Raw genomic sequence first — 25,284 nt, forward strand, 5'->3', positions numbered from 1 at the left:
GACTCTGTAAACACAGTATATATCTATATACATATATCTATATCTATATATAAACCAATAGCTTTTCCTTTGGTGTTTGAGACTTTTTGCTTGTCTACAGTGTCAGTGGTCATCAGCATGTGGCTTCTCTGGATTTACAGTGCTCTGGAGACTCATGTAAAGGGCAAGATACAGGGTGACAGATGGATTATAAGTCATAACTCTGTGTTTTCAGATACTTTTGTGTTATGTGGTCTCTCCTGAACCCCTTGGAATAAAGATAAGGTGTCAGTGACGCTACAGGGAAAGTTCCAGCTGCAGGTTGCAGAGTAAAGGTACATCTCTGCTGGGCAAGCAAAACATGAGGCAGAGCAAAAGCAGATACTGCCAGAAGCAAACTGTGGGTTTGAGTATGAAAACGAACACAAGTAAGGATAAAAGTGAGAGATCAGAGAACAAAGGAGGATATGAACAAAGGAACATGGAACTGAACAGCTCCTTTACAGCGCCTTAAGAGAGAGAAGCAGGGATGGCTCCTGGGTGTCAGTTCTACATGACGAATGAACATCATGTTAAAACAGCTTACAGGGAGGAAACTAGATGTTGCAGTGGCAGAGGAGAAAACTTGCACCGAAGAGGTTCAATGCTGTTTCCTAGCAGCATCCCCAGGGCTGACTGTGAGAGTAGCTCATTATTGCCAGAAAAATGCAACATTATGCATTTTGAAGGTAACTGTTTTAACTATGGCTTTAAGGGACTGCAATCAAATGTTTTTCAAACTGAAAAATGAGGAGGAAATTAGGGTTTTAAGTAGTCTGATCAAAAGGTTTTGCTTCTTGTTTTAACTTTACTCTTCTGATCTCAAGTGGTCATGTGGTCACCATTTCTGACTTAGAGAGAAACAGCCATCAGAGAGAAGACAGTACTTCCCAAGGTGTTTGATCCACTGTATGACTCTAGACCTTAACTGGAAATGCTATGGAGGCAATAGGGGTTTTCAGGCTACAAAACACAGAAGGGTAGCACACTGGCTTTTGGTGGGCTGATGTCTCAAAACCACGGCGCTAACACCTTGCATTTTCAGGTGCTCATTCTTAAAGAAGCCAAATAACAGAGAATGTACCAGTTCTTTGCTCTGCCATGAATCCTTCTGTTCCACTGCTTTGCCTTTTGCAGTTTAAAGATGCCTAGATACCATTTCCATAGTTGTATAGTTTTCATAGTGATTTCTATTAGAACGGGAACCTTTTCCTGTAGGCACAGGCTACGATGACATTTTGTCTCCAGTACGTCTGTGTTGCTCTTGCACTGGGGACTCCAGCACTGGACACAAGTCTCCAGATGTGGCCGCACCAGTGCTGAATAAAGGGAAAAGCAAACCCATAAAGTCCTAGAAACTGACCTACTCTATTATTTACCATTCAATCAACTCTTTCACTTGCAAACCTGAAATGCTGTTTAAGTGAAAATAACTTGTGAGTAAAGCAGCAAACTTGTTTGCTATTTGTTTACCTTGGCCAGCATTTCTTTCACTGTTTTTATGGAGTATCTTAAAACAGGACCTCAGGTTCCTTAGTTTTTCCATGGATGCCACTGCAACTAAATAGGTAATAACGATGTTTAAAAAAAGGGTGTGCACAGGCATTTTCCAGAAGGACATCCTCCTTTGTTTCCTTTTTACGGGCACAAACTGCAAAGGATTTACTCCTGGCAGACTTTGTGGACTATCTGTCTTCAGCTCTGTAATTCATGCTGCAGTAAACAAGATCCTTTTTTATTGAGGTGGATTTCACCTACAGCAGAACTGCAGTTGCCTAGACCCATTTATGGGGCAAGGGTCCAAAACCAGGACAAAGCACAAAAGGTAAAGAAGGGGACAAATACATGTGAACATTAATTAATGTTAATTAATACATTAATTTATTTTCATTCTGTCACAGGCTGTGACTTGGCCCCTAGAGCAGACTGTATCCTCAGAATCTGCTCCCACCAGAGCTGCTTTGGCAGGCATCTCTCAGCCCAGTTCTCCTCTTGGGTTCAGAGGAAAACCAGAACCACCTGTCAGGGAGGGTCAAGCAGGGACCCACAGCAGCCTCCTGAGTGCCAAAGCCTGCTAGAGCACACGTGGCAGGTGCAGCAAAGGCAGCACAGTTCTTGGCTGTGGTTTAGTGCAACGAGCTGTTGCTCTGCTCCTCAAAGGTCATCTTGCCCAGCAGCTGGCTCTCCAGCTCCACATTGCTCACTGGCAGCTGAAAGAAGTTCATCTCAGCTGCCAAAGCAGCCATGGCAGAGGGGTCCTGGCCAAACTGTGCCCGGAGCATCATATCCATTTTCTCCAGGCGCCGCTTGAGCCTCTTGGCTTCACGCTCGCGGATGAGCCGGGCTTGTCGCTTCTCGGGGGTCTCGTTGGCGCGTTTCAGGCGCATGGCTTCCCGGTCCCTCTGCAGCCGCCGTGCCCGCTGCTCATCTGTCTCCTGCATGCGCTGCAGCCGCTTGGCTTCCCGATCCCGCATGCGCCTCACTTCGCGCTCCTCAGGTGTCTCATTGTCCCGCCGGCTCTTCTTGGCTGTGCGCTCCCGCTCCAGGCGCTGCAACCGCACTTCCAGGGGCTCGTTCTGGCGCCGCAGGGCCCACTTGCGCATGCCGGGGGTCTGTGCCTCAAGCAGCTTGCGGTACGCAGCGCAGTTGTTGCACACCAGGAGGATGCCCGCAGGATACACAGGGGTGCAGAAGGCAACATCCTTACCCTCGGCGCTGGAGGGGCCCTGGCCCTGTGGTGCCGGCAGCCGATCCGCACTGAGCACCTCTGGCAGCTTCTCACTGCAAAGCAGGAGGAACGGAGTCAGAGGCTTGGTGCTGTGGGCACAGTCCCCATGGGCTGCCATGAACAATGCTCCCACTACAGCCCATGGCAGAGCCCTCTGCTAAATCATTTGCCCACAGATATGTCTGAGTATCTAAAATAAAGCACACTCCTATCCAGGGCAAGGAAGTGGATTAGCCCAGAGCAGTATCTGGGTTGGAAGAGTGCAAGAGTGGGAATAAACCAGCAAGCTGCTCCTCCCCATCATCTCTGAATTTCTCTTTTTAGCCCCATACCACTGGTCAGTGCATAATCTCCCACTAGGCAGGACACAAAGGAAGAACATTCCGGTCTCTGCCTGTAGTCCTGCTCTGGACATGATGAACACATCTGGATAGTGCAGCCTTACTCCAATGGATTGCTGGACAAGGGAGGGGTGGATTGTTCTCCAGTGACTGGAGCCCACAGCGCTTTCTCTAGCTCTGCACAGTGCTAAGAAAGACCCTTTTACCAGCACAGCCTGCAGATGTCTAGGCAGGGGATGCAGACCTGCACACAGGAAGGGATCAAGAGAATCTCACTCACGGGGGGTGTTTAGCACTGTCCTGCAGGCCTCAGTGGGTCCAGAGCCACAACTTCTAAGTCATTCAAGGCAACCCACCTAATCTTTAATGTGCTGCCCTAGCCCACTCATTGGCCAGGGTGACCCTGACCTGTTGAAGGTGGCGTGGCTGGTGAAGCGTGCTCCACAAACTGCACAGTTGGACAGCTGGTCCTCTGAGTGGATCAGGAGATGTCTCCCAAGGGATCCTGGGGAGCTGAGGGCTCTGCCACACACAGGACACAGGTAGCTCTTGGCACTCACCACTGCTCCAGTGTGCTGCAAAACAACCACTCAGGTGGTAGTTACATATTGCTCAGCTCCCTGCCCAGTCCAAGGCATGCTCAAACCATTCTGTTCAGTCTCTTGGAATGGGAACCCTTTACCGCTAAACCTCTGTCTGCCAGCTTCTAGACCAAGCTCAAGACAAGTAATTCATTGTGTCACAGGTAAAACAAGGAGAAAACACCTTTATAGCTCAACTCCAGTGCAGGAGAAAAACTTAAGGCCAAAACACTTGGACTGTAAGACCTGACCCTTGTTTTCAGGAACACATTTGAGGAATTGCTGGTGCAGGACAAAGCATGACTCAATTAAAGCAAGGCTGGATGCTGATAAAGAAGCACTTACATGGAGACAACTGGTACGGTAAGTTCTATTTCATTCCTTCTGCTACAGACTTTGATGTGCTATGAAGAAAGCACTGACAACAAAACCTAAGATTTCATCACAGATTTCTTGCAAAACTGGAATCATTTTGAGGAAGAACAGCTATTCTCAAGGATAATTACAGAAACTGTAATGAAGTATAACATAAGTGACCAGGAGGAAGGTTTCTTATCTCACTGAATGATACAAAATTGCTTCCATGTTTAGTTTGAAGGAACTGCCTGGTTTTAGCCTGAAATACTTGCAGAGACTGCCTTGGCATTATGTTTTCCAGATCTGTAGACCAGGGCCTTGCTAATTTTTTTCCCCCAGACACCCTCTGGACACAGTTTACAGCTGTAAACTTCAGTCACATCCTAGGCAGAAACTCAGTTCTGTGGTTGCAAAGACCAGAACAAAGTTACCCCGTGCTTTGAGTTGTTTCTGGATTTGAGGCTTCAGGCCAGAGACACCCCACAGTTGGAACTATCCCTACCTGGTAGACATGTGCGATGAGTTGATCTCTGCTTCCACACTCGAGCTGGCAGAGGGGGCATTGTGACAGTCCCAGTATGGGCTCAGCATTCACATTCTCAGGCACCTAGGGGCAGGAACAGCCACTCCGTGTAAGGCACACAGACCCCCCCAGGCACACTGACCTTCCTTGGCTCCTCCCAGTCCTGCCAGGGCTGGCTTGGGTGCTTGACATCTGAAAGAAACCTTCATGTAGCCTCTGAGCAAAACCCCTGCATCTCACGGAGAGGGGGCAGAAGCCTCACTTGCACCCAGGTTCTTGCCAGCACAGTGACTCTAGAAGGCAGGGCCTTTTCTGTGGCAAGGGGAAGCCAATTGGAGAATGCACCAGAACCAAGGGAAGGGGATGCACTCTGCAAGCATCTTGGCCAGTTTGTGCCTGCTATCTCCTGTTCCAGGCAGCCAAAAAGCTCTTCATACCCTTTCCTCCTGCCAGGAGACATTGTTTGGAGGAGGTGGGAGGGAGAGAAAGATAAAGAAACATGATGGGGAGAGAAAGTGTTTGGACAGTTCCCAGTACCCTTTCTCTCCCTGGAGGCTATGGTGAGTGCAGAACCAGTACACACTTGCCTCATTTTCTCTTATCAATGGGGTTCCAGCCACAGGACGTTCTGTGTTTTCTAATTCCTTCTTCACTTTCACCATTGAGCCATCTTCCTCAGATGTATGGGAAGAAACTTCATCCTGAGTGGTTTCCTCATCTTCGCTGCCACCTGAAATAAGCAGAACAGTTTTACCAAGTGTCAGGACACTGATGGCACTCACAGGCCTTCACTGTCCTGAGCAGCATTACAGCCTCTGCCCACCCACTCCAACTACGGGTTGCATCTAAACTCAGTCTAGGGCACTTGAGTCCCTGGCGTCTTACGCTGCCTTGCTCTTCAGCCAGACCTTCAGCCAGAGCTGCTGCTGTTCCCACCCTGCTCTGGTGAAATGGCACTGGGTCCCATGGCATTGCCCAGTCTGTGCTGTGCTAGTCTGGTCCTTAGGACAAAGTCCTGCACTGCAGCCAAGGGGTAACCCAGAGGAGGAGCTGGGTAAGACAGTCCTCAGAGGACTCGCACACACTGCGCAGCCCTCAGCCTCACCCCTTTCCAGTCTCCCCGGTCTACTACCTTGGTGTTACTGGAAGGGGCAGAACTCACTGCTGCTGGAGTCAGGGTCTTGCAGCGGACGAATTGTTGGCCTTTGGTCCCCAAGAGGTCCAGGAAATTTATTTTTCATCATGGCTTGGCGGGCTTGCTCCTCCAGCCCTGCAAAGACTTGCTCCCCTAGCAGCCACAAAGACAAAGAGTCAGACTGGTGCTGTTCCACTGCTTCCCACCATCAAGGCTTACCAAAAATACAACAGGCGTGGGGCTGCTCACCTGCACTGTGCAGAACCTCTGGAGTCACCTCTTGGAAAGCACTTAGTTCACTTCTCTGCTTGCCTACCCTGCCACACCAGCCTCTGGCACCTGCTGATGTGAGTCCAGTGCCTGGATGTAGAAGAGTCTCACTAGTGGCAATGTGCAGCACTGGGCTGCCCTCCGCATACACTCCAGCCACAAAATACCTGTGACCCCATATATCTGCCATAAATAGCCAGGTGACTCTTGCTGCTGCCAAGCTATCCACCAATATCCTACAGCACAGCTCAGGGAAGCCCCTGGGGACTGTGACAGTATCCCAGATCAGGGATAGTACTGTATAGCTCTTCTAAATTATTAACTCTTATTCCTAGCTATAGCAGGCATTTTGCACAAAAATAGCACCTGCCTAAGTGCCCAGTACCTCACCTGCCCACCAGTGATATGCAAATTAGGGGTTGTCCTTGGCATGCTCTGTCACTTTCTTCTGTCCCAGGAGGGATAAGGACAAGCTGCCTTTACAGAAGGTGTCTATGCTTGGAGCTGGTGTTCTCCTGTGTATATGATGAGTAGAAAACTACCCTGCCTTGCCCAGGAATGGCTCTTGCTAAAATAAATCTCATTGGCACTTCATATGCTCAAAACAGAAACCTAAGGGAATGACCCCAGAGAGCTGAGATGCATGCTTAGGACAAACCTATTTGTTTAGTTGAAAACAGTGATCACAAGTACCCCAGCTCAATAGGACATGGCAAACACCTTGAAAGAAAGTATTTATTTGTGCTCTGAATGAAAACTTTTTACAGCAATCCCTGCTCAAAGAAGTTTTGGTTCCAGAGAATAACAATAAAAGGCAACCATTAATTTTCATATTAAAACAAACAAATTACACTGTTCCACATGTAGTCATGATTTACCTTTTCCAGTGGATGAGCTGGGACGCTTGGGAAAGGTGCTGAAGTTCCCAGCAGGCTGGCTTTTGAGTTGATTTATCAACTGATTTGTAAGTGCTCAAGAACCATTCAAAGCACAAATGTGAAAATGCCAAGGAAAACGCAGTGCATTTTTCACATAAAATCACAACATAGCTTTCAAAAGACCAAGTTACCTTTTAGTACAGGGCCACAGCGGGCACCAGTATAACCAGGAAACTGAACTCCTGAGAGAAAGCACCAGTCCTGTTACAAGGACAGGTACATTCCCACGTGCTGAACTGTTCCAACCAGTGCTGCTCCATGTTCCCACTCACACTGCCTTCCTTGGAGCTCAACTTGCAATTTTGGCAGGGCTTTAAAAAGCTGTGATTTATGGAAGATTTCAAAGACCTTCAGAAGTTTCACTGAGACTGTGGGAGAAGAGTTCTTGTTCCCAATGTCCCCATGTAGGTTTCCAAAAGCATTTGAAGGCTTTTACCATTTTCTTTCAGAAATGTGAGAAAGAGTGCTGTAGAGAAGATTTGAGAGCACAATCCATGTGCCTGAGGAGAGGTGCTGAGGAGCACCAAATCTATTTGTCATTGAAAGCACCAGGGACAGTCATGACTGCTGTGACACCCTTTCAGAAGCCATTCCAGCACTGAATGGTTTTCATGACCTGGAGTGCTGTTTTTGTATTGGGACCACAGCCTCACATTGGTGGGACTGAGATACAGACTGTACAAGCAGCAGACACCACAGAATTCCAGTGCCTCTCCAAGAAGCAGAAACCCACAAACCACCAGGATAAAAGTCCATAGATCAAAAAAGCATTGCAAGAGAAAGAGAAAGCATAGTGAACTGAGGAAATCTGCAGAACACAGGACAGATGTAAAACTATGATGGGAGATGTGCTGCTACCTTTGACAGAGTTCCAAAACAGAATTCCCAAATGCCTGAGGCTGCTCATTTGTTTTCTTCCCCCTATTCCTTTCAGACAGATTACACTCCCACTGAGCAGCAGCCTGGAGTCCAAAGGCAGGGCAGGTTCCTGCTCAGTTATGCAAACCATGCAGGATTTAAGAGCTGGGATCTTTATCTGAGGTGACAGAAGGAACTCCTCACGTAAGGAACACTGTCATCAGTCACAGTAACTGAGCAATTGTGTGTGCCTCCAGCCTCCGTGCAACACCTCCAGTACCCAGTGAGCATTGACTCAGCACAGTGCAGAGAACAACTCGCTTATAGCCAGCAATGCAAGCTGTTAACCAAACCCGTGCTGTTAGCAGGCCATGTTCTGTGCATCCTCCCCAGCCTCTATCTAAAAACATCACGGGACTGGGAAAGGCAAACACGGAAAAATACTGTCTTCCACTTGTACAAAATTTTTAATGTATTATAGTAATAGTGTACAAAAGAATTTAGGAAAAAATGTCCTGTTCATCTACTGACAGACTAAGAGAGTAAGGAGACTTCATCCTCCTTTGATGAAGCTTTACAGCTTTAATGTTGGATAGGTCCAGGGTTATACTTTTGATGTTTCTGCACACACATGCTCATAAACAGACACACCCCCACCTCCACCCCACTTTGGGTACGCTTCCATTCATTTGGAAGAGGAGTTGGACAGGCAACCGCTTTAGGCTCACTGCCGTAAGCAAAGGATGTTATGCTCAACAGTGAATTCACAGACTCTTCTCCAGAAGTTTCTTTATTAAATACAAACAGGGCTGCAGGCTGACCACAACACCAAAACAAGTCACTGTAGTTGTTTACAAACAGCTAGAGATGTAGGACAAGAGAGATGACATAAATGCCTCTGCTTTGTATTCCATTCTCCTCTCCATACTGCTGGGTATGAGAGGGATGCCAAGTCAGCAGTGGAGGTAGGGGACAGCCCTGTGGTACTGTGTAACATGGGCAGGCATGACTGCTAGGGTATCAGCCCTGAGCCCTTCCCTTCTTGAACTGTATGAATGCAGGATAACTCTCAGGTGTTCTGGAAAATAAACACAGAAACAAATAACTCCCACCCCAAAATCCACAAAACAAAATCCAAAGGGACTACATCATTCTCCTGCCTTCCTTCCTAAACAGAATGGTCTCTCAGAGATGAGTCAGTTTATTCCCTCCTTGTACATAAGTTAAAAGTCCCTGTTCATGTAGGTCTTCTCTGTGTTCCTGGACCTGAAATTTGCAAGTCTTTCCACCACTGTGGATCTATTCCACCTGCCCCATGGCTATTCTGGGTTGTCCACACTGCTGTAGTGGTTACTGAAATGAAAAACAACACAATTGAAACGGTTAACAATGGCAGTCCACGGAGCCCTTCAGAACCAAGGGATTTGATGCAAGGAACATTTCTGCTCGGTTGTGAATGCTGGGTGCTATTTCTTGCAAGATACTTTCCCTTCAAAATGAGACTATTATAGACAAGAGAATCCAAGGAACACCAAAGAGCACAGAACATGTGTGTGTTAGAGAGAGAGGGAAGGAAATAGAGGATTAATGGGATATTGGAGCCATTATAAATAGAGCTCGGAAGCAGGAATTAATCTGACTAACAAAAGCTCTTATCCAGAGTTCTAAAATAAGCATCAGCTGCAGAGGACACAAGCAATAGAAAGCAAAGCAGCTTGTGGACAGCAGGGAGAGAGAAGTGCATGCTAATACCTGGAATAAATTTTGGCAAGCGCGAAGGCAGCAAGTGGTCCGTGACTGGTGGGGTGACAGTGCAGTAACAGATGAATGCAAGAACAGATGAACTGCATAGAGTTTTTATACTTTTATATTGCATACTCTGGGAGAAATTAAAGACCAAATTGATTCAATTAAGGTATCTCCCCACAAACAATTTAACTGCATTTTATTTTTCAACAAGCATATTCCACTATTACTGCTCTGTTTGTTAGCACTTTGTCAGGTATGTTTTTCATGCACCACATGTCAAAATAAAATTATATTCTTAAGAGCCATTTATGTGCTGCAGGGGGAATGACTACAATTAAAATTGTGGGACTGGCCATCATGCACAGAAAGACTTTTGTGATAAATTTTACCACAATTTTTATCATTGCTTCAGTATTATTTTGAATTTCCTTACATATCAACTTCTATTTAAAACTGTTTTGATTTGTAACCATACAATCTCCTAGCTGGTTTGCTCTGCTTGCCAAGCAAAGTGATTCTGTCCTAAGTGAGGACAGAAAACCATGTTGTTGTGAGAGCAAGGTGAAATGAAGGCCATGCCAAGCCTGGAAAGTAATCCTGGAAAGAGGAGACACCAAGCAAGCCAAGGAGAGGAAATCGGCAGCTGTCACTCGCCCTAGTGAGTCCAAGAAGGAAGAGAAGATGGAGTGGCCATGCAAGGAAGAAGTAGGCACCATCCTCCCATCAAATCTGTCCAGTCATATATGCACAGTCGTATTTATGCAAATCCAAAAGGCAGTCCCCCAGCCCCGTAGCCTGCCAAATCAGACCCCAGCTGCAGGCAACTGCGTAAAAAGCTGCATACCTGCTGTCCCTTTCATTCCTCTCCTCCCAACCACTGCAGACCCTGTGAAGAAGTCCCAGTAACGTGTCTGCTATGTCTCAGCCTGACTCCTCATTCTGCTGGCTCACCCCGTTCTTGGAGCCGGTGTTTTCTCCGATTATCCTCGTCAGGGCACTGCACGGCATTTCTGGGCCCTCCAGACACACAGCAGGCTAGGTAGACAGAGAAGTCCCAACGATTTCGTGGTGTTCATCATAAGACAGACAAGATTTTCCATCCCAAGGTGAAGACATCACCATTGACAAGTTTCTGGTATCTCTCGGTCCCCTTATTTTCTTGTGGTCCTACTTGCTGCTCTTGATGGCTCCTGCTGAATAGTTGCTCTGTAGCAACATACTGCATGTAAAGGAGATGAACAGGTCCCAGAACTCCACTCCGTGGCATACCTGATGCTATAACCTCCTGTCCTCTGGTAGCATGTTTGTCAGACAGCTTCCTCCAAAACCAGGACTGGAGATACAATCATTTGTATTGCAGATAAAAAAACAATGTTCACTGTGAAAACAGTGCACCACTGAATTTTGTGATATGTAGAGTTTTGTATATGATAGTACAAGCTTCTGAAGAACACAGCCCTTATGCAGTGAAGGGCAGAAAAGTACTCAGCTAAATACCACGGAAACTCTATCTGCACCATTAGAGCTGCTGTAGTGCTTGCTTTCCATACTCAAGAGATCTCGACTCCGGCCCAGGGAAGACAGCTCAAGTGCATACATGACATAAACTGAGCTCAATAACAGCAGTAATACCTGGGCACTCTAAGAAGCAGAAGTGTGTGGACACAAGGCATGTTACTGCCATCACAGGACAAAATACTGGACATATCAAATTTCTCTAACAACAACTCCAAAGTCATTCATGTACTATCAGACAAATTACACCTACACTCTGCCCACATTGGAAGCCAGCAACCAGAAGCAGGAATCAGAGAGCACAAGGCAATGCAGTGCCACAAGCCACACTCCCTGGGAACCCCGCTCTGGCCAACAAGGACAGCTCAGTTGGCTCTGCCAAGCTGCCCAGCCAGTGGGGCTGCGAGTCCCAGATAGAGACAGCTCCTCCCAGCGCACTCACCGAGTGTGCAAGGTGTCAGCTCCAGCCCAGTGTTTCCCCTTGCACAGAGAGCAGCATGCACAGATGCCTGTTGCATACCTGTGCACAGAGGCAGCACACATACACACAGACATGCAAGCCAGCAGCACCAGCAATGAGGCAGTGTTAGGGCTGCAGCACTCAGCTCTGTCTTGCACTCCTGACAGCTACTGCAGCCACAAAAACACAGGACCCTCTCAGCAGCCTTGCTGTCACAGAGCTACAGAAATGGAAACTTGTTTTCCTAATTCCAGCCCAAATTCCAAGCATGTTTCCAGCCACAAACCCGAGTATGAACAAGGGCATAATTTCAGGCCCCTCAAATTCCCTCTGCTGCCAAACAAAAGCTATATATGTGCGGTTTCCCCTCTGCAGCCAAGCCTCCATCTGTGTCTCCCAGCTCCACTGGTGCCTGGCTGTAGCCTGCCCACAAGAAGTGCTGATGCACAACATCTTCAACCCTTTCACTGTCAAACAAATGCTAAGGCCTTGGCAATGATGGAGAAACACAGATCCATCTTACCACCTCAGCTCAAGAATGATCGGGCAGACAGCAGTTATTTGTCCTGTAAATTACTTGGCCACCACCCATTCCTTGACAGGAAAGAGCAAATGGCCTTATTTCATCATCTGGTAGAAACTGTAGAGGTACAGTGAGCTTAAGTAACATGCCCAAGGCCAGTCAGCTGAGTCTGTGGTAGGATGAAGATCAAAACCCAGGACTTGCTGGCTTTTAGCCAGCATGCTCCAACCACCTTGCCTAGAACTTCCTTTGCTATGCAAGAGAGGCCAGAGCCCCAAGCCACATTTTATAGTGTTCTAACTTGTACTTTTGGCAGTGTGAATGCAAAACCCAGCTACAGGCCCTGCATATACACACCTGTGTTCACAGCATTAGCTGTTTGTTCAAGCCTATCCCTGTCCTGCTATGCCAGGACATAGCCAGCTTCCCTCATACACAGAGCTCAGTTTCTCTTCTTTTACACCCTAAGACAAAAGATGAGTAACCACCATTCCCCACAAGCTGTCCCTTTCCATCACTCCCATCATTCCACTCCTCCCCACCTCTCTCCACAACCCAGCCAGAGCAAGGGTCCCACAATGCTGCATAACCTCATACTCACAGTGAACTTTGTTAGGAGTGGTCTGTTTCCGACGGGACATGTTTCCCTGACCTGGGAGCACAGAGTGTTCCTCCCCTCTGCAGAGGGCTCATCTGAGAAGAGAAGAGTCTGTCACACACTTCACTGAAACCCTCCAAGTCCCTGGACAAGCTCTGCTGGCTGTCCCAGGGTCATTCCCCACCCTTCTGCCTATGGGGCTCATTCTGTAATCACCACAGCCGGATTCCAGGCCAGCATCCAACACAATCCACAAGCATGTCACAAAGCATTGTGCATAGGCAGTCCTACCCAGTTCTCAGGTAAAGATCCTGATCCCCTCAAAAAATGAGTGTCCTCTTCAAAAATTACTGCAACCTCAGTCCAAACACCCTTTTCTCTCCTGCCTATTCCTGCAACCTAATAATCATCCTTGTCGTTGAACTGACAGAGGAAGGTGGCATTTCCAACAGTCCTCTCAGAGAGACAGACAAAAGGAGGAGCTGAACCCACTTCCCACAAGACACATGGACACAGAGATCCTGTCAGCCTCCTTAGAGGGACAAACACACGGATTTCATCAGCTTCTCGCTGACAGAGAGACATGGACATCCCATCAGCTTTCTCAGACAGACAGACAAAAGGATCCTGCCAGCCTCGCACTGCCAGACAGACGCAGGGATACCATCAGCCTTCTCAGATAGATGGACACGAAGATCACGGCAACCTCCCCAGACAGCGGAATCCAGCCGGCAGTCCCAGCACACGGGAGACGGCAGGAAGGACCTGGCCCGCAAGCGGCCGGACATACAGACAAAGGATGCGGCTCCTCTGGCATCAGGACGGACGCGGGAACCCTGCCCAGGCCCCCACGTCCGACCGGCAGCCCTGACAGACAGGCCGGCTCTGGCAGCGGAGGCCGCGCCGCGGGGCCCGTTCCACCCCTCACGGGCGGCACCCCCAGCCCGGCCCGGCTCCCCCGGTGCCGCCGCAGGCGCCGGGAGCCGCAGACAGACAAAGGGCAGCGGACAGACGGACGGGCAAGATGGCGGAGGGCAACGCCGGGCTGCGCGACGCGAGCGCGGGCACCGGAGGGCACGGCCCGTCCGCAGACCTCAGCTGCCGGCTTTTCGTTACCTGAAGCGCCTCACCTGTCTGCCATGGATCCAGCCCAGCGCGCGACTCCCGACCGCCCGAGGGAGCTCATCCGTGCCTGCGACGGGGCTCGCTTGCCCCGGCCGCCCCCGCCGGCAGCTCACCGAGCTCTCGTACCACCCCGGCTCACCAGAAGCTCGCGTACCCTGCAAGGCCAAAATGCACGGGTTTAGTGTTAACTCAGACCCACCGCGCGCGTTATGAGCTCGCGCACCTGCTGAGGAGAACCGCCCCGCCCTGGGGGCTCGGGGCCGCCTCCCCTCGCGGGCCACCGAGCGCCGCGCGGGATCAGCGGGCCCGCTCGGAACGCGCTCTAGGCCCCCTTACCCGGGGGCTGCGGCACCGGGCCCAGGCCCTTGCTGGACTTCAGTCCGACTCTCCTTCGCAGCGGCGCCAGCGCCGTGCGGCCCTCAGAGAGCCGAGGACCCCGCGGCCAGGGCACAGCACCCGGCGGAACGCCGCGTTGACGGAACCGCCGCGCCGGGGGCGGGCACCGGCGGGCGCCTATCAGGCGTGGCACCAGGTGGACGCGCGCAGGGTCCCTCCGCCGGGCCATGTAGTCCCTCTGCGCCGCTCTCCCAGACCGTGCCGCTCTCTCCACGGCCGCCGTTGCTCCAGGACGGCATTTGCGGAAGCGGGCCGGGACAGCGTCCGCCGCGCCAGCTCGACTGAGCCCCGGACTGGATGCGGGCAGTGCCGGAGACTGTGTAGGGAGAGTGCCGGCTGTGAGGATCACTCCGCAAGCCATGAAGTCTTGCGGCCGCCGCGCGCCATTTTGGGTGACGGACCTGCGGAGCGGCGGGTGGTGAGTTGGGCCGTAGGAGGGTGAGCAGGGCCGTGGGGAGCGCTCGGCGTCCGAGAAGGTGACGGGGAGCCTTGCCTCAGGGTCTCCCGCAGCCCTGGGACTCGCCCCTGGGACCTGCTCCGCTCGTGCTGTGGGATGTTCTCTCGGTACCACCTACCTGGGGAGGGAGAGGGATTTCTCCTCTCAGCCCTCAGGTGCAGCTGCGCCGGTGGAGCTCATGCAGGGCCTCCTGCCCGCTGTCCGAACTGTCCCTGGGCATTAGGCCAGAAGCGGCGAGTCTCGCCGAGCGGCTGCTGTAGCTGGCGGCCGTCCCGGCAGCCGGATCAGGTCATGGCTCGCTCCGCTCTGGGCGGTGGAGCCGCCGGCAGAGAGGGATGGGGAGGTGAGATCCAAACCGAGGTCTTTCTATGTGCTGTCTTTTAAGGAAGCTTTTCCTTGATGAACGGTTTTCCTTGATGAATAGTTTTTGGCAAACAGAATGCGATAATTAAAATACTGTTAGAATTTGCTTTCTGTAGGGTTAATAAGTTGAACTGGTTCCTGGGAGACTAAGCATGTCTTCAGTAGGCAGGGATAGTGTGGGGAATGTGAAAAGGCAACTTTTTCCTTCTGATGACGAGATCCTTACAACCTTAGTTTCTAACTAAGTCCTCTAGTTAATTATATAGCTGGTTTATGACGTGTATTTCGATAGGACAGAGATGGGCTGGGCTCTTCAGTTGACTTTTCCATTTTTAAAAAAATGTCCAATAAGTTTTCTTGAAGTTCTAAGGCCAGTCCTATTGGTCTTGGTGAGGTGCAGGGTTATGAAGTGGGAAAGGTAATATTAAGTGCTCGAGGTTCAGTCACTTATAAATAATTAGATTCGGGATTGGCAGACCAGGGCTTGTTTGTATGAGGAATTTCTTGGCCTCCCTCCCCGCCCAGTAAAACAGTGTCGGGTGTGCTGACTGGCAGTTGTTGGTTCCAGTGACCATCCCCCTTCTCCACAGAAAGGGTTTATCATGTTGGGCTCTGGGTTCAAGGCGGAGCGCTTGCGAGTCAACCTGCGCCTCGTCATCAATCGCCTCAAGCTACTGGAGAAAAAAAAGAGTGAGTATTAAGGGGGCAGGGGGGACCCAGGATGCTTTTGGAGCTCAGGAGACTTGAGAAAGTCGGGGTACTTTCATGGGCCAAGTATTGAGTAGCTTTTTGCTCTTCCTTGCTGGACCCAGGCCTTGCAACCTGCCCTGGTGCACAAGGAGCTGGAAGAGCAGGCTGGCCACAGTGTGGCCTCTGTCCACCTTCCTGGCAGCTGTTGCAGTGCATTTTGTGGGGTGGTAACTAACAGCTAACATTTGTGGGCTATGTGTGCTAACAGCACAGTGGAGAACTCCCTGGGTGCTGTGGGAGATCCTCCCCACCTGCCCTGCCCTGACACAGGGAGGTTGTAGGCGCAGGAGTGTTTCCAGCAGCCTAAAGTGCACTTCCTTTCTCCCATAAGTTATGGACCTGGACATGAGGGCTCTGCCAAGCCATGCCCGAGTGTCTCATGCTGCAGAGGTTAGGGGAGAGAAGCTGCTGATGGCTTTATGTGTGATGGGGACTTGTGGGCGGTCTGGAGGCAGCAGCCCAGGCCAGCACAGTGACCAGGCTTGGGATGTGTGCTGCAGCTGAGCTGGCCCAGAAGGCAAGGAAGGAGATTGCAGATTACCTGGCAGCTGGAAAAGATGAGCGTGCCAGGATTCGTGTGGAGCACATCATCCGTGAAGATTACCTTGTGGAGGCCATGGAGATCCTGGAGCTGTACTGTGATCTGCTGCTCGCCCGCTTTGGCCTGATCCAGTCCATGAAGTAAGCTCTGGCTGAGAGGGTTCTGGACTCAGGAAGGGGCACTGCTGGGGACAGGTCTGGGGTACAGAAGGGCACCCATGTTTGTCTCTCCAGAGACCTTTTCTTCCCCATGTATGGGGGACTGTGGAGCCCAGTGCATAGGATGGGAACTTAAAGGCTAAGCAGATTGATGGCAGCAAAGGCTGGGTGCGTGGGGTGGAGAGAGAATTGTTTTCTTTGGTCGTAGGGAGCTGGATTCTGGCCTGGCAGAGGCAGTATCGACACTGATTTGGGCTGCACCACGCCTCCAGTCAGAAGTGGCAGAGTTGAAGATTGTGAGTAGGGTTGCTTGAGGGATGCTGCACATGCAGGGTGGGGGTGATGCTGCCAGATGCTGATGGAAGCCCTTGTTTGGGACTTTTTATCATTAAAACAGAGGATTTTATGGGCTCTGCAGATGGAAACCAGATGTCCTTGGAGCATCTGGCGTGGCTGCAGCTGCCGAACGGGGGTGCTCAGTGGGAAAAATGAGGGAGGGAGCTGAATGGATATGTGGTTTGAGGTGGGAGAAAACCTCTAGAACATGCACATTCCTGCTATCTCCTGCTGCAGGTTGCTGATCAATTGTGTGCTAAGTACAGCAAGGAGTATGGGAAGCTGTGCCGGACAAACCAGATTGGGACAGTCAATGACAGGGTAAGGAACTGGTAGAACAGGCAGAGCTGGCAGAGCAGCCACACCTGCCGAGGCTTGCTGCCCCTTGGGCCCCTGGCTAGTGGCTGATGCTTGCAGTCACTCTGGAGCACAGTAGGTGCTGTGCAGCCAGGGCCTGCCTGTGCTGGAGCATGGTGCTGAGGCCCCAGGCAGGGAGGCTCTGCTCTGCTGGTTGTGGATGGGGAAGGGTAGAGAAAATAGAGTCCTGGCCTATGGTTGCCTGCAGCATGTTGTACTGGGTGGAGGGGCCTCCCCAGGGCTGCCTGCTGCTCCCTGGCTGGGATGGCACTGGTACAGAGCTGTTGGGTGCTGCATTGCCCTGGCCCTACTAAATCTCCACGCTTGTGTTCCAGCTGATGCACAAACTGAGCGTGGAAGCACCACCCAAGATCCTGGTGGAGAGATACCTCATTGAGATTGCAAAAAACTACAATGTGCCCTATGAGCCTGACTCAGTGGTGATGGTGAGTGAGCCCCAGGATGTGGCACTGCAGTGAACTGGGTAGTCCTTGTGCTTTGGTGTCTTCTAGACAGCCCTAGCATAGCATGATCCTTCTTCCTTTATGCACTCCTATGGCACGTGGCAGTAGTTACATATGCTACAGCCTGGTTCCCGTTCTGTTTCATGTTAATACCACTGTATAGCTGCTCTCTGTTCTGCTGTTGTGTATTCCCGTCTTCTCCGTTGACAAATGCTGCATCTAATGTGTACAGAGGGTAGTGATCATAAGAGATGTGTTGGTGAGCAGAATTCTTCCACCCTTTCCAGGCTGAAGCCCCAGCGGGTGGAGAGGCAGATCTCATTGATGTGGGCTTCACGGATGATGTGAAGAAGGGTGGCCATGGAGCGGGCGGAGGTGGTGGATTTACAGCCCCAATGATAGGTCATGACGGGTTGGTACCCATGCCTGTGATGATGCCTATGCCCATGCCAACAACAAATCCACCCTTCTCCTATCCACCTCCTAAGGGACCGGTAAGTTCCTGGGCTGTGTGTGTTTTCCTTTTTCTGTGAAAGACTCCTGTTGTGGTGCTTAGCTCTATGCCTGCTGACTGTACCTGGTAGCTCAGTGTGTCAGAAGGCCATCTTCTCAGTGTGAGAATGCATGGGATGGAGGCTGTTGGCAGTGCAGCTGAAGCTTAATGTTGCATCTCGACTGTGGAGGTGCCTGTTCTCCAGCCAGCCCTCTTTGCCTTCAGGGAACAGAGGAGTCCAGACTTAACTCCTGAGGCAGTCTTCTGACTGCCAGGCTTTTGTCCAGGAGTTGGAGCTGCACTTTGAAGTTGGTAGGCTGGTAGTGTGCCAGGATTCAGTCAAGGAAATCAGGTGAGTGTTGTGGGGTGGGAATAGCACAGAAAAATGTGGAAGAGCCCTGCCTTCAGACCTGCAAGGGGAGAAGACTGAGCCAATGGCTCTTGCAGATGATTTGTTGTAAGGGTGGAAGGTGGGAGCTGAAAAGAACTCCTCCGATCTCTGAGTTAAGTAATTTACAGGATATCTGTGTAGACTGGAGAGCAGAATAGTGGGAAGGCTTTGAGTCTTAATATGGTGCCAGTAGTGGTGAAGTACTTTTTGTGGAAAATCTGGGCCAAGTATCATCAGCTGGCAGTTGGCCCAGGCCTAAACATGCTGAGGGCTTGTGCCAGGTCTGGGTCTTTGAGGCGCCGTTGTGTGACAAATGAGGACAACTCAAAGCCTTGTGTGAGCCAGAAACCTCTTTCCTATTCTGCAGTTCTGCACACAGGACCAGAAATGGCAGAGTATTTCCTTTATTGGCTTGGTACTTCTTGTGCCTTGAAAGATGAAATGTTTACCTGTGCTGGTTCTTTAGAATAACCCACAGTCCAGTTAGCTGACTGCTAGTTAGTCTGCCTGCTCCAGGTGACTACGTCTGTCTTAATACTTGAGAATCTCTTCCTTGTAAGCATAAACTCTTACCCACTTGAATATTTGCCTGCATTTATCTAAGACTCTACTTCCTGTGACTCCCATGGCAGCTGTAGACGTGTGGTGTCTGAGATGAGTAGTCTGCTGCATGACTGATCTCTCTGTACAGGAGAACTTCAGTGGCCTGCCAGTGGGGACCTACCAGCCTTTCACTAATATCCACCCACCACCAATTCCGGCAAACCCACCCACATACGAGTCCGTAAGTGCCTGAGATGCATGGCCATTGCAGTCAGCAGAAGGATCCTCAGAGTGCAGTGGTAGCCACAGAGAAGGGAAATGTTTGTAAAGGATACTGCTGCTAACTTCTTGAGCTTTTGGGGTGGTGCTGGCATTGCTTGCTACTATAGTGAATCACAGTGCACATGACTGAAGGATGACTTGTGGAGTGAAGTTCGTCATTCAACTCAGTGCTTTGGCTGCAAAGGAAAGCCAAGATTTCTCTTACTGCATTGTTAAAGTGGTGTTAAACAGTTAATGAGCAGAATCCACAAGTTCTGGTTTTTGCAGTGTGAAGGGTTTATCACCCTGAGTCTGTTTAATTATGGTTTTTGAACTAATTAACAGCCTGGATGACAATTTTGGCTGACCCAGATGCTGTATGTTTAAAGACTCTTCCTTTCACAGACTTTCCTCAGTCTTTAGGGACAACAAAGCAGAGGCTGGAGACTTCCCTTTCTATGCTTGTCTCTGGTTTTGTTGCTGCAGTTTGTCATCGTGCCTGCCACTCTGCTTGTGGTGACATGCTGTTTGTTTTTGCATCCTGAGTAGGGAGGAGCACAGTTGAGCATTGTGGGTGCTGACGCTTTTGTGTTCTCACAGGTGCAGCAGTGCAGGTGAACTGGGTAGCAATGGGTGTTGAGGGCTGCAGCATGCAGGGAATAAGTTTTACTAGCAGAGCTGAGTGTGCTATGAGCCTTTTTCCCAGACATACCAAGACCTGAGATGGGTCATTTCATACCCTGCTGCTAGTCACAAGGGCCTGTCAGTGGTTTATGAAGAAAGGCAGCAAGGAGCTATGATGACACAGATGAAGGGGCCGGTGTTTTCCCACTGGTTACCTTGATAAATCTTTCTGATCTGATAGTGGATGTGCTTGATTGATCCAGTTCCAGAATATGGTCCATGAAGCTACTTTAGTTGACAAGGAGGGAGAGAAAAGCTGAAGAGCTGCCTCTGTTTCTTGGGAAGAGAGGCAAGTTGTTGCAAAGCCATGGCTGCCTGCTAGGGGTGGGGAGGAGTGTGCACTGATCTGCCAGAGCTGTGCCTCTGAGCTCTGCCTGTGTGCTGGTGTGACTGTGCCTGGAGGGACGGAGCTGTAGTAACTGAGAGTCTTTTTCAGATTGATGAGCCTAACACTGACAAGGATGCTGCTGCACTAGTGCCTGGTGAGTATGTTGAGGTTTGGAAAACCCTTGGGTATTAGGGGCTGTTGAGAAAAAGCCCCTGGTACTGCCTCTTCCTGGAATGACTGTTCCTTTTTGGGGCTCTGTTTGGCCCGGCAAGCATGTGCTGATGGTGAGGTGCAGTGATACTTCTCTTGTAAACAGGGCCTGAGCCCAAGCCAGAAGCTTCTCCTAAACCAAGAGCTGGAGCTCCTAATACCTTTGATAACTTTGTACTGCCTGAGTTGCCATCTGTGCCAGACACACTGCCAACAGCATCTGCTGGCGCCAACTCTTCTGCCTCAGAAGACATTGACTTCGATGATCTTTCACGGAGATTTGAGGAGCTGAAGAAGAAAACTTAAAACTTCCTGGGCTGCAGGAAGGAGGGGAAGGAGCTGTGACACCTCTCTGAAACAGACTCCCTTTGAAATTGGTTTCCTGTATTAACCTCCAATGAACATGCTCTTCTTTTTGAGCTCTCTTCCTGCTGTACTTACATCAAGTGCTACCACTTTCCTGATCTTTGCTGCTCCAAGAGATGAACTGTGGGGAATGTTGTGAGAGCGAGGCAAGAAAGAACCCCTGTCAGTGTGGGTAGCTGTACGGGGAAGCTGCGCATGATGGGGAAGACATGCATGATGTTCCTGGCTGCCTCCATGATGGCTCCATGCCTGCCAGCAGAGGCTTTCTCTTGGGGAGCCTTCACTGGCCTTCATGGTGTTCTCAGTGGAGTCTGTTGGCAGTTTGCAGAAGGGTAACAATGTCTGCCTGGGCCCTCTGGGTATGCGACTAGCCCCGCAGAGGGCAGAGCTAGACAGGCTCTGCTGCTGCCTCGGGGTTTTGATGCGGCAGCTTTCCTCCCGGGTGCTGAGCGCCTATGGCCCATCAAGGTCTGGGGGTGAGGCTTGCCGGGTGCTCTGATGGGGTATGCCGCAGCACCTTCTTTACCCTACCCGAGTCGCGGGCGAGGCATCCCGGGAGTGTAGCGTACGTGTTGGTGACACTGCAGCTCTGCCGTGGCTGTCCGTGCCGCTGCCCGCGGCCGTGCCCCGGTCCCGTCCCGTCCGCCGCTGCGCTCCTTCAATAAAGCGCGGGCCGCGCCTCTCGCCGCCGCCTCTGCTGCGCCGCTATTGGCTGCAAGGGTACGCTCTCCGCCAATCACGGGGGAGGGGCGGTCCCCGGAAGTGTCCTCGCTGTTGGGCTGAGCGTGATGGCGGCGCCGCTGCGCGTGAGCGGCCGGGGGCCCTGGGGACATCGTGGGTGGCCGGAGCCGCCCTGGGGGGGCCGCTGATGGGACCCTGGGGACAGCTGGGCCTCGCCTTGCGGCTGGAGCGGGCAGGGCCGGGCGGGACGGGTGGTGTGGCATCGGGGCCGGCGTGCTGTGTGAGGACGGGACGGGATGAGTGTGGTTGCCGGTGGGGAATCGTTGCTGGTGCGCTGCTGACGACCTGGCACAGGGACGGCTGCTGGCGCTGGCGCTGGGAGGCTGCGGGCTGGCCCTGGGATCGGCGCTGGCGGCAGGCGACGAGCGGCTCTACGCGGCGGCGGTGATGCCCGCGCTGCGGGCGCTGCCTCCCGAGGCCGCCCACGGCCTGGCTTTACGCGCCGCCGCCCTCGGGCTGCTGCCCTCCGCCCGTCCCGACGGCCCCGCGCTGGTGCGTCTCGAGGGCGGGGGCGGAGGGGTGAACCGCGGCGGGGAGCGGGGCGGGGAGGTGGGAAGGGCGGTCAGAACAGGGGTAGGGGGTGGGTGAGCAGAGCCCCGCGTGGTGCGCAGGCGGCTTGGGTCCCGTCGCTGCCCGTGGCGGGCGACGAGGGACCCTCGGGCAGCCACCCCATAAAGACACCCCAAAGGGCAGGGGAGGCAGAGAGGGGGGGTCGGGAAGGGGGCTGGAGTGAGGCCTTAGCAATGTTCCTGGAGTCTGCTGGCTCTGACCCAGCCCCAGCCCCGCAGGAAGTGCGAGTCCTCGGGCAGCGATTCCGCAACCCATTGGGCCTGGCTGCTGGCTTCGACAAGCAGTGTGAGGCTGTGGACGGGCTGTACAAGATGGGCTTTGGCTTTGTGGAAGTGGGGACTGTCACACCCAAGCCCCAGGAAGGGAACCCCAAGCCCAGGGTCTTCCGGCTGGCAGAGGACGAGGCGGTCATCAACAGGTGGGATCTGAGAGCAGCTGCTCTGCAATGTCCTACAGTCTGCCCACTGTGAGGGAGGGTGAATATTTGGGTGGCCCCACGTCTTTGGAGCTGTGGTGGCTTTTGGTTGGATGTTCTGAGCAAAGCTGCAGAGACCACACATCTGCTTTCTATTTCTCACGTCCTGTTCAGAGCTTGCAGACATAACCCAGCCTCGAACCCCCTCTGTCCTGGTGCAGGTATGGATTCAACAGCCACGGCCATGTTGCGGTGGAGCGCAGGCTGCGAGCCCGCCAGGAGAAACAGATCAGGCTCACTGGTGGTGAGACACGCTTGTAAGCCTTTGCTCTTGGGGTCTGCAGGGTAGGTTTGGGCATCTCCCAGGTGCCCGTAGGCCAGGATTGGTGTGTAATGCCAGTATCCAGGCACAGGAGCACCTTGGCTGGAGCAAGGAACACTTGGACAGCAAGACTCTTGGGGCTGTAGTTTCACCCCTGGCATTGTGACTAGGCACATTTCTCCTGTTGTTTTCTCTGCAGTCAAGCTCCACTTGTTGCTTTGGGCAGGATGTGTCTGCTAACATAGCCAAAGCCAAGAGAACCCCAGCTGAGCAGATCCTGAGGGCAACCTCTGCCAGACTGAAGGCTGTGGTGCTGGGAGGTGCTGCCTGGGGTGGCTGTGGCCATGCTCCTGTGCTTGCAGGACAGTCCCAGGCCCATCCTCATGAAATACATGGGCTATATATCCTCAACTTCAGCTGGTCCTGGGACCTAATTTTTTGGGTGCTCTGGCCATTGGGTGGTGGTTGGTCCTGCTGCCCTGGTTCAACTGTGTCTGGGTTCCAGCTGGGATGCCTCTTGGAGTCAACCTGGGCAAGAACAAGAGCTCTACTGATGCTGCAGCTGACTATGTGGCTGGGGTCCGGACACTGGGCCCTTTGGCTGACTACCTTGTTGTGAACGTGTCCAGTCCAAACACCCCAGGGCTGCGGGACCTGCAGGGCAAGGCTGAGCTGCGGGACCTGCTAAGCAAGGTAGGTGCCTCCCCCCAGCCAGCCCAAAGCACAGCTAGAGCACTGGATGCAGCCCATCTCCTGGCACTATCTCCACTGCTGCAGCCAGTGCATTTGCCCAAGCACAGGGAGGAATGGGGGTGGCTTTCCAGCATGGTGGGCAGGAACACTGAGATGTGCCTGTTAGCTGCTGCCGTGGGGTGTACTAGGGCACTGTATCCCAGCAAAGGGCTCAGGAGCAGTGAGGCATTGCCCTCTACTTGCTCCTGCAAGAGGCAGCAAGCCATCCACCCAACAACTTCAGGCAGCACTTGGGGTCCTGTGCCTGCTGTGTGCTCCAGGCCCTGTGCCAAGGGTGCCTTTCCTGTTTTTGGTGCCATGTGGAGGAGCAGGGTCTGTCCCTGTACTGCCTGTGGTAGTGGGTGTCCGCAGCTCCTAGTTGGGGCAGGAGGCCTCTCCCTGCCTTGCACTGCCATGTGCACCAACAGGTGCTGGTGGAGAGGGACCTGCTGCCCTGCAAGCGTAAACCAGCCGTGCTGGTGAAGATTGCCCCTGACCTCACTGCACAGGACAAGCAGGACATTGCCAGCGTTGTCTGTGAGGTGAGGAAGTAGGAAGGGGAGGCAGGAGGCATGGTGGTCCTGGCAAGTCACCTCTCGGAAGGACACATATGCCTGCAGCTCTCTGGCTGCTGTAGGGATGGTGTCCTGGGTTGGTCAGTCTGTGAGGGCCCACGTGTGTCACCCAGGATTTGGCTCACGCAGGCAGTGAGGGCCAGCTTTGTCCCCCGGCACGCTTTGTGTTATGTGCTGGGTGGTCCTGGACTGGCAGGAGGGGAAGGGAAGGTTGGGCTGCTTGTGGAAGCTGTCCTCACACTACTGCCCCTGCAGCTAGGTGTGGATGGGCTGATAGTGAGCAACACCACCGTGAGCCGGCCCAGCAGCCTCCGGAGCAGGCAGCGCACGGAGCCTGGGGGCCTCAGTGGGAAGCCCCTGCGGGAGCTCTCCACACAGACCATCAGGGAGATGTACGCTCTCACTCAAGGTGATGGCAGAACAGGGCTTGGGGGCGCATGCCAGCATTGCCTGTGCCATCCTGACCCTGCGCCCTGCCCACAGGCCGGGTGCCCATTATCGGCGTGGGTGGAGTGAGCAGTGGGCAGGATGCCCTGGAGAAGATCCGTGCCGGAGCCTCACTTGTGCAGCTGTACACAGCACTTGTGTACCACGGGCCACCAGTGGTGGGGGCAGTGAAGCGGGAACTGGAGGAGCTGCTGAGGTAAGTGGAGGCCAGGCACGTCCCCAGAGAGCCCCTGGTCCTAGGACAGCTGTGTGCTGGTGCCCAAGCAGTGCCAGCCCAGTCCTAGCACACACTGTCCCTGGTTAGGGAGCAGGGCTTCAAGAACGTCATGGAGGCAGTTGGAGCAGATCACCGCTGCTGACATACTGCAGAATGAAGGTCTAGCTGGGAGGAGCCATGGCAGAGCAGGGATGGGTGGGACAATTCCAGTGCTGGGCAGACTGGGACTGAGATGAGGTCCTGGTTCCAGCCCCTGGGAAGAGTCTGATGGGTGAAGCAGGGGCTGCAGTGGTGGGGAGCAGGGGACAGGGCCTTTATGACAGTGCTGCTTTTTCAGGGCTGTGTTTTGGCTTCCCTGTGGACAGCAGAACTGAGTGTCAATAAACATTTGGCTCACCTGGTCCTGTGTACTGCTCTGGGGACACCCCGTGGGCTGGAGGGATGCAGC

The 25,284-nt window shown here is 52.4% G+C and overlaps 3 protein-coding genes across 13 annotated transcripts; 2 read left to right on the forward strand and 1 right to left on the reverse strand.

The window, feature by feature from the left end:
- Positions 1–1,876: 1,876 nt before the first annotated feature.
- Positions 1,877–14,197, reverse strand: ZNF821 (zinc finger protein 821). Of its 3 annotated transcripts, XM_041483788.1 has the most exons (9): positions 14,056–14,197; positions 13,725–13,874; positions 12,598–12,689; positions 5,933–6,043; positions 5,711–5,836; positions 5,136–5,278; positions 4,528–4,632; positions 3,496–3,662; positions 1,877–2,799 (listed from the first exon to the last, which is right to left on the reverse strand). In XM_041483788.1, exons 3-9 carry the CDS (start codon positions 12,635–12,637, stop codon positions 2,145–2,147), a joined length of 1,347 nt encoding a protein of 448 aa, XP_041339722.1. In that variant the 5' UTR covers positions 12,638–12,689; positions 13,725–13,874; positions 14,056–14,197; the 3' UTR covers positions 1,877–2,144. The 3 variants fall into 3 exon arrangements, with proteins under 3 accessions (XP_041339722.1, XP_041339731.1, XP_041339739.1); XM_041483797.1 differs by lacking the exon at positions 5,933–6,043; XM_041483805.1 differs by lacking the exons at positions 5,933–6,043; positions 12,598–12,689; positions 13,725–13,874; positions 14,056–14,197 and having other exon boundaries at positions 5,681–5,815.
- A 211-nt stretch (positions 14,198–14,408) lies between these two features.
- On the forward strand, positions 14,409–21,501 carry IST1 (IST1 factor associated with ESCRT-III). 3 transcript variants are annotated; one of them, XM_041483816.1, is made up of 10 exons: positions 14,409–14,533; positions 15,526–15,625; positions 16,186–16,366; positions 16,593–16,680; positions 16,958–17,041; positions 17,413–17,523; positions 17,829–18,035; positions 19,117–19,209; positions 20,350–20,395; positions 20,558–21,501. In XM_041483816.1, exons 2-10 carry the CDS (start codon positions 15,538–15,540, stop codon positions 20,755–20,757), a joined length of 1,098 nt encoding a protein of 365 aa, XP_041339750.1. In that variant the 5' UTR covers positions 14,409–14,533; positions 15,526–15,537; the 3' UTR covers positions 20,758–21,501. The 3 variants fall into 3 exon arrangements, with proteins under 3 accessions (XP_041339750.1, XP_041339757.1, XP_041339767.1); XM_041483823.1 differs by lacking the exon at positions 19,117–19,209; XM_041483833.1 differs by lacking the exons at positions 14,409–14,533; positions 15,526–15,625; positions 16,593–16,680 and having other exon boundaries at positions 16,231–16,366.
- On the forward strand, positions 21,323–25,165 carry DHODH (dihydroorotate dehydrogenase (quinone)). 7 transcript variants are annotated; one of them, XM_041483730.1, is made up of 9 exons: positions 21,323–21,623; positions 21,853–22,050; positions 22,339–22,546; positions 22,765–22,847; positions 23,371–23,558; positions 24,026–24,139; positions 24,428–24,581; positions 24,656–24,815; positions 24,924–25,165. In XM_041483730.1, exons 1-9 carry the CDS (start codon positions 21,323–21,325, stop codon positions 24,976–24,978), a joined length of 1,461 nt encoding a protein of 486 aa, XP_041339664.1. In that variant the 3' UTR covers positions 24,979–25,165. The 7 variants fall into 7 exon arrangements, 5 of the variants coding, with proteins under 5 accessions (XP_041339664.1, XP_041339675.1, XP_041339697.1 ...); XM_041483749.1 differs by having other exon boundaries at positions 21,544–21,623; positions 22,347–22,546; XR_005956493.1 differs by lacking the exon at positions 24,428–24,581.
- The last annotated feature ends 119 nt before the right edge of the window (positions 25,166–25,284 follow it).

The sequence above is a fragment of the Pyrgilauda ruficollis genome, unplaced genomic scaffold (assembly GCF_017590135.1).
Source record: "Pyrgilauda ruficollis isolate IOZ18807 unplaced genomic scaffold, ASM1759013v1 scaffold117, whole genome shotgun sequence".
Taxonomy (NCBI): Eukaryota; Metazoa; Chordata; class Aves; order Passeriformes; family Passeridae; genus Pyrgilauda; species Pyrgilauda ruficollis.

What these genes read in the sequence shown, in the direction of transcription:
- ZNF821 (XM_041483788.1), bottom strand. Translation starts at nt 12,637, where the DNA reads ATGTCCCGTCGGAAACAGACCACTCCTAACAAAGTTCACT. An exon ending in AGACCCTGACTCCAGCAGCA is followed by an intron (nt 5,279 to 5,710) that starts GTGAGTTCTGCC and finishes TGCTTATTTCAG; the next exon opens with GTGGCAGCGAAGATGAGGAA. An exon ending in CATTGATAAGAGAAAATGAG is followed by an intron (nt 4,633 to 5,135) that starts GCAAGTGTGTAC and finishes TCCTGCCCCTAG; the next exon opens with GTGCCTGAGAATGTGAATGC.
- IST1 (XM_041483816.1), top strand. Translation starts at nt 15,538, where the DNA reads ATGTTGGGCTCTGGGTTCAAGGCGGAGCGCTTGCGAGTCAACCTGCGC. An exon ending in TTGGGACAGTCAATGACAGG is followed by an intron (nt 17,042 to 17,412) that starts GTAAGGAACTGG and finishes CTTGTGTTCCAG; the next exon opens with CTGATGCACAAACTGAGCGT. An exon ending in AGCCTGACTCAGTGGTGATG is followed by an intron (nt 17,524 to 17,828) that starts GTGAGTGAGCCC and finishes CACCCTTTCCAG; the next exon opens with GCTGAAGCCCCAGCGGGTGG.
- DHODH (XM_041483730.1), top strand. Translation starts at nt 21,323, where the DNA reads ATGCCGCAGCACCTTCTTTACCCTACCCGAGTCGCGGGCGAGGCATCC. An exon ending in ACAGATCAGGCTCACTGGTG is followed by an intron (nt 22,848 to 23,370) that starts GTGAGACACGCT and finishes TCTGGGTTCCAG; the next exon opens with CTGGGATGCCTCTTGGAGTC. An exon ending in TGCGGGACCTGCTAAGCAAG is followed by an intron (nt 23,559 to 24,025) that starts GTAGGTGCCTCC and finishes GTGCACCAACAG; the next exon opens with GTGCTGGTGGAGAGGGACCT.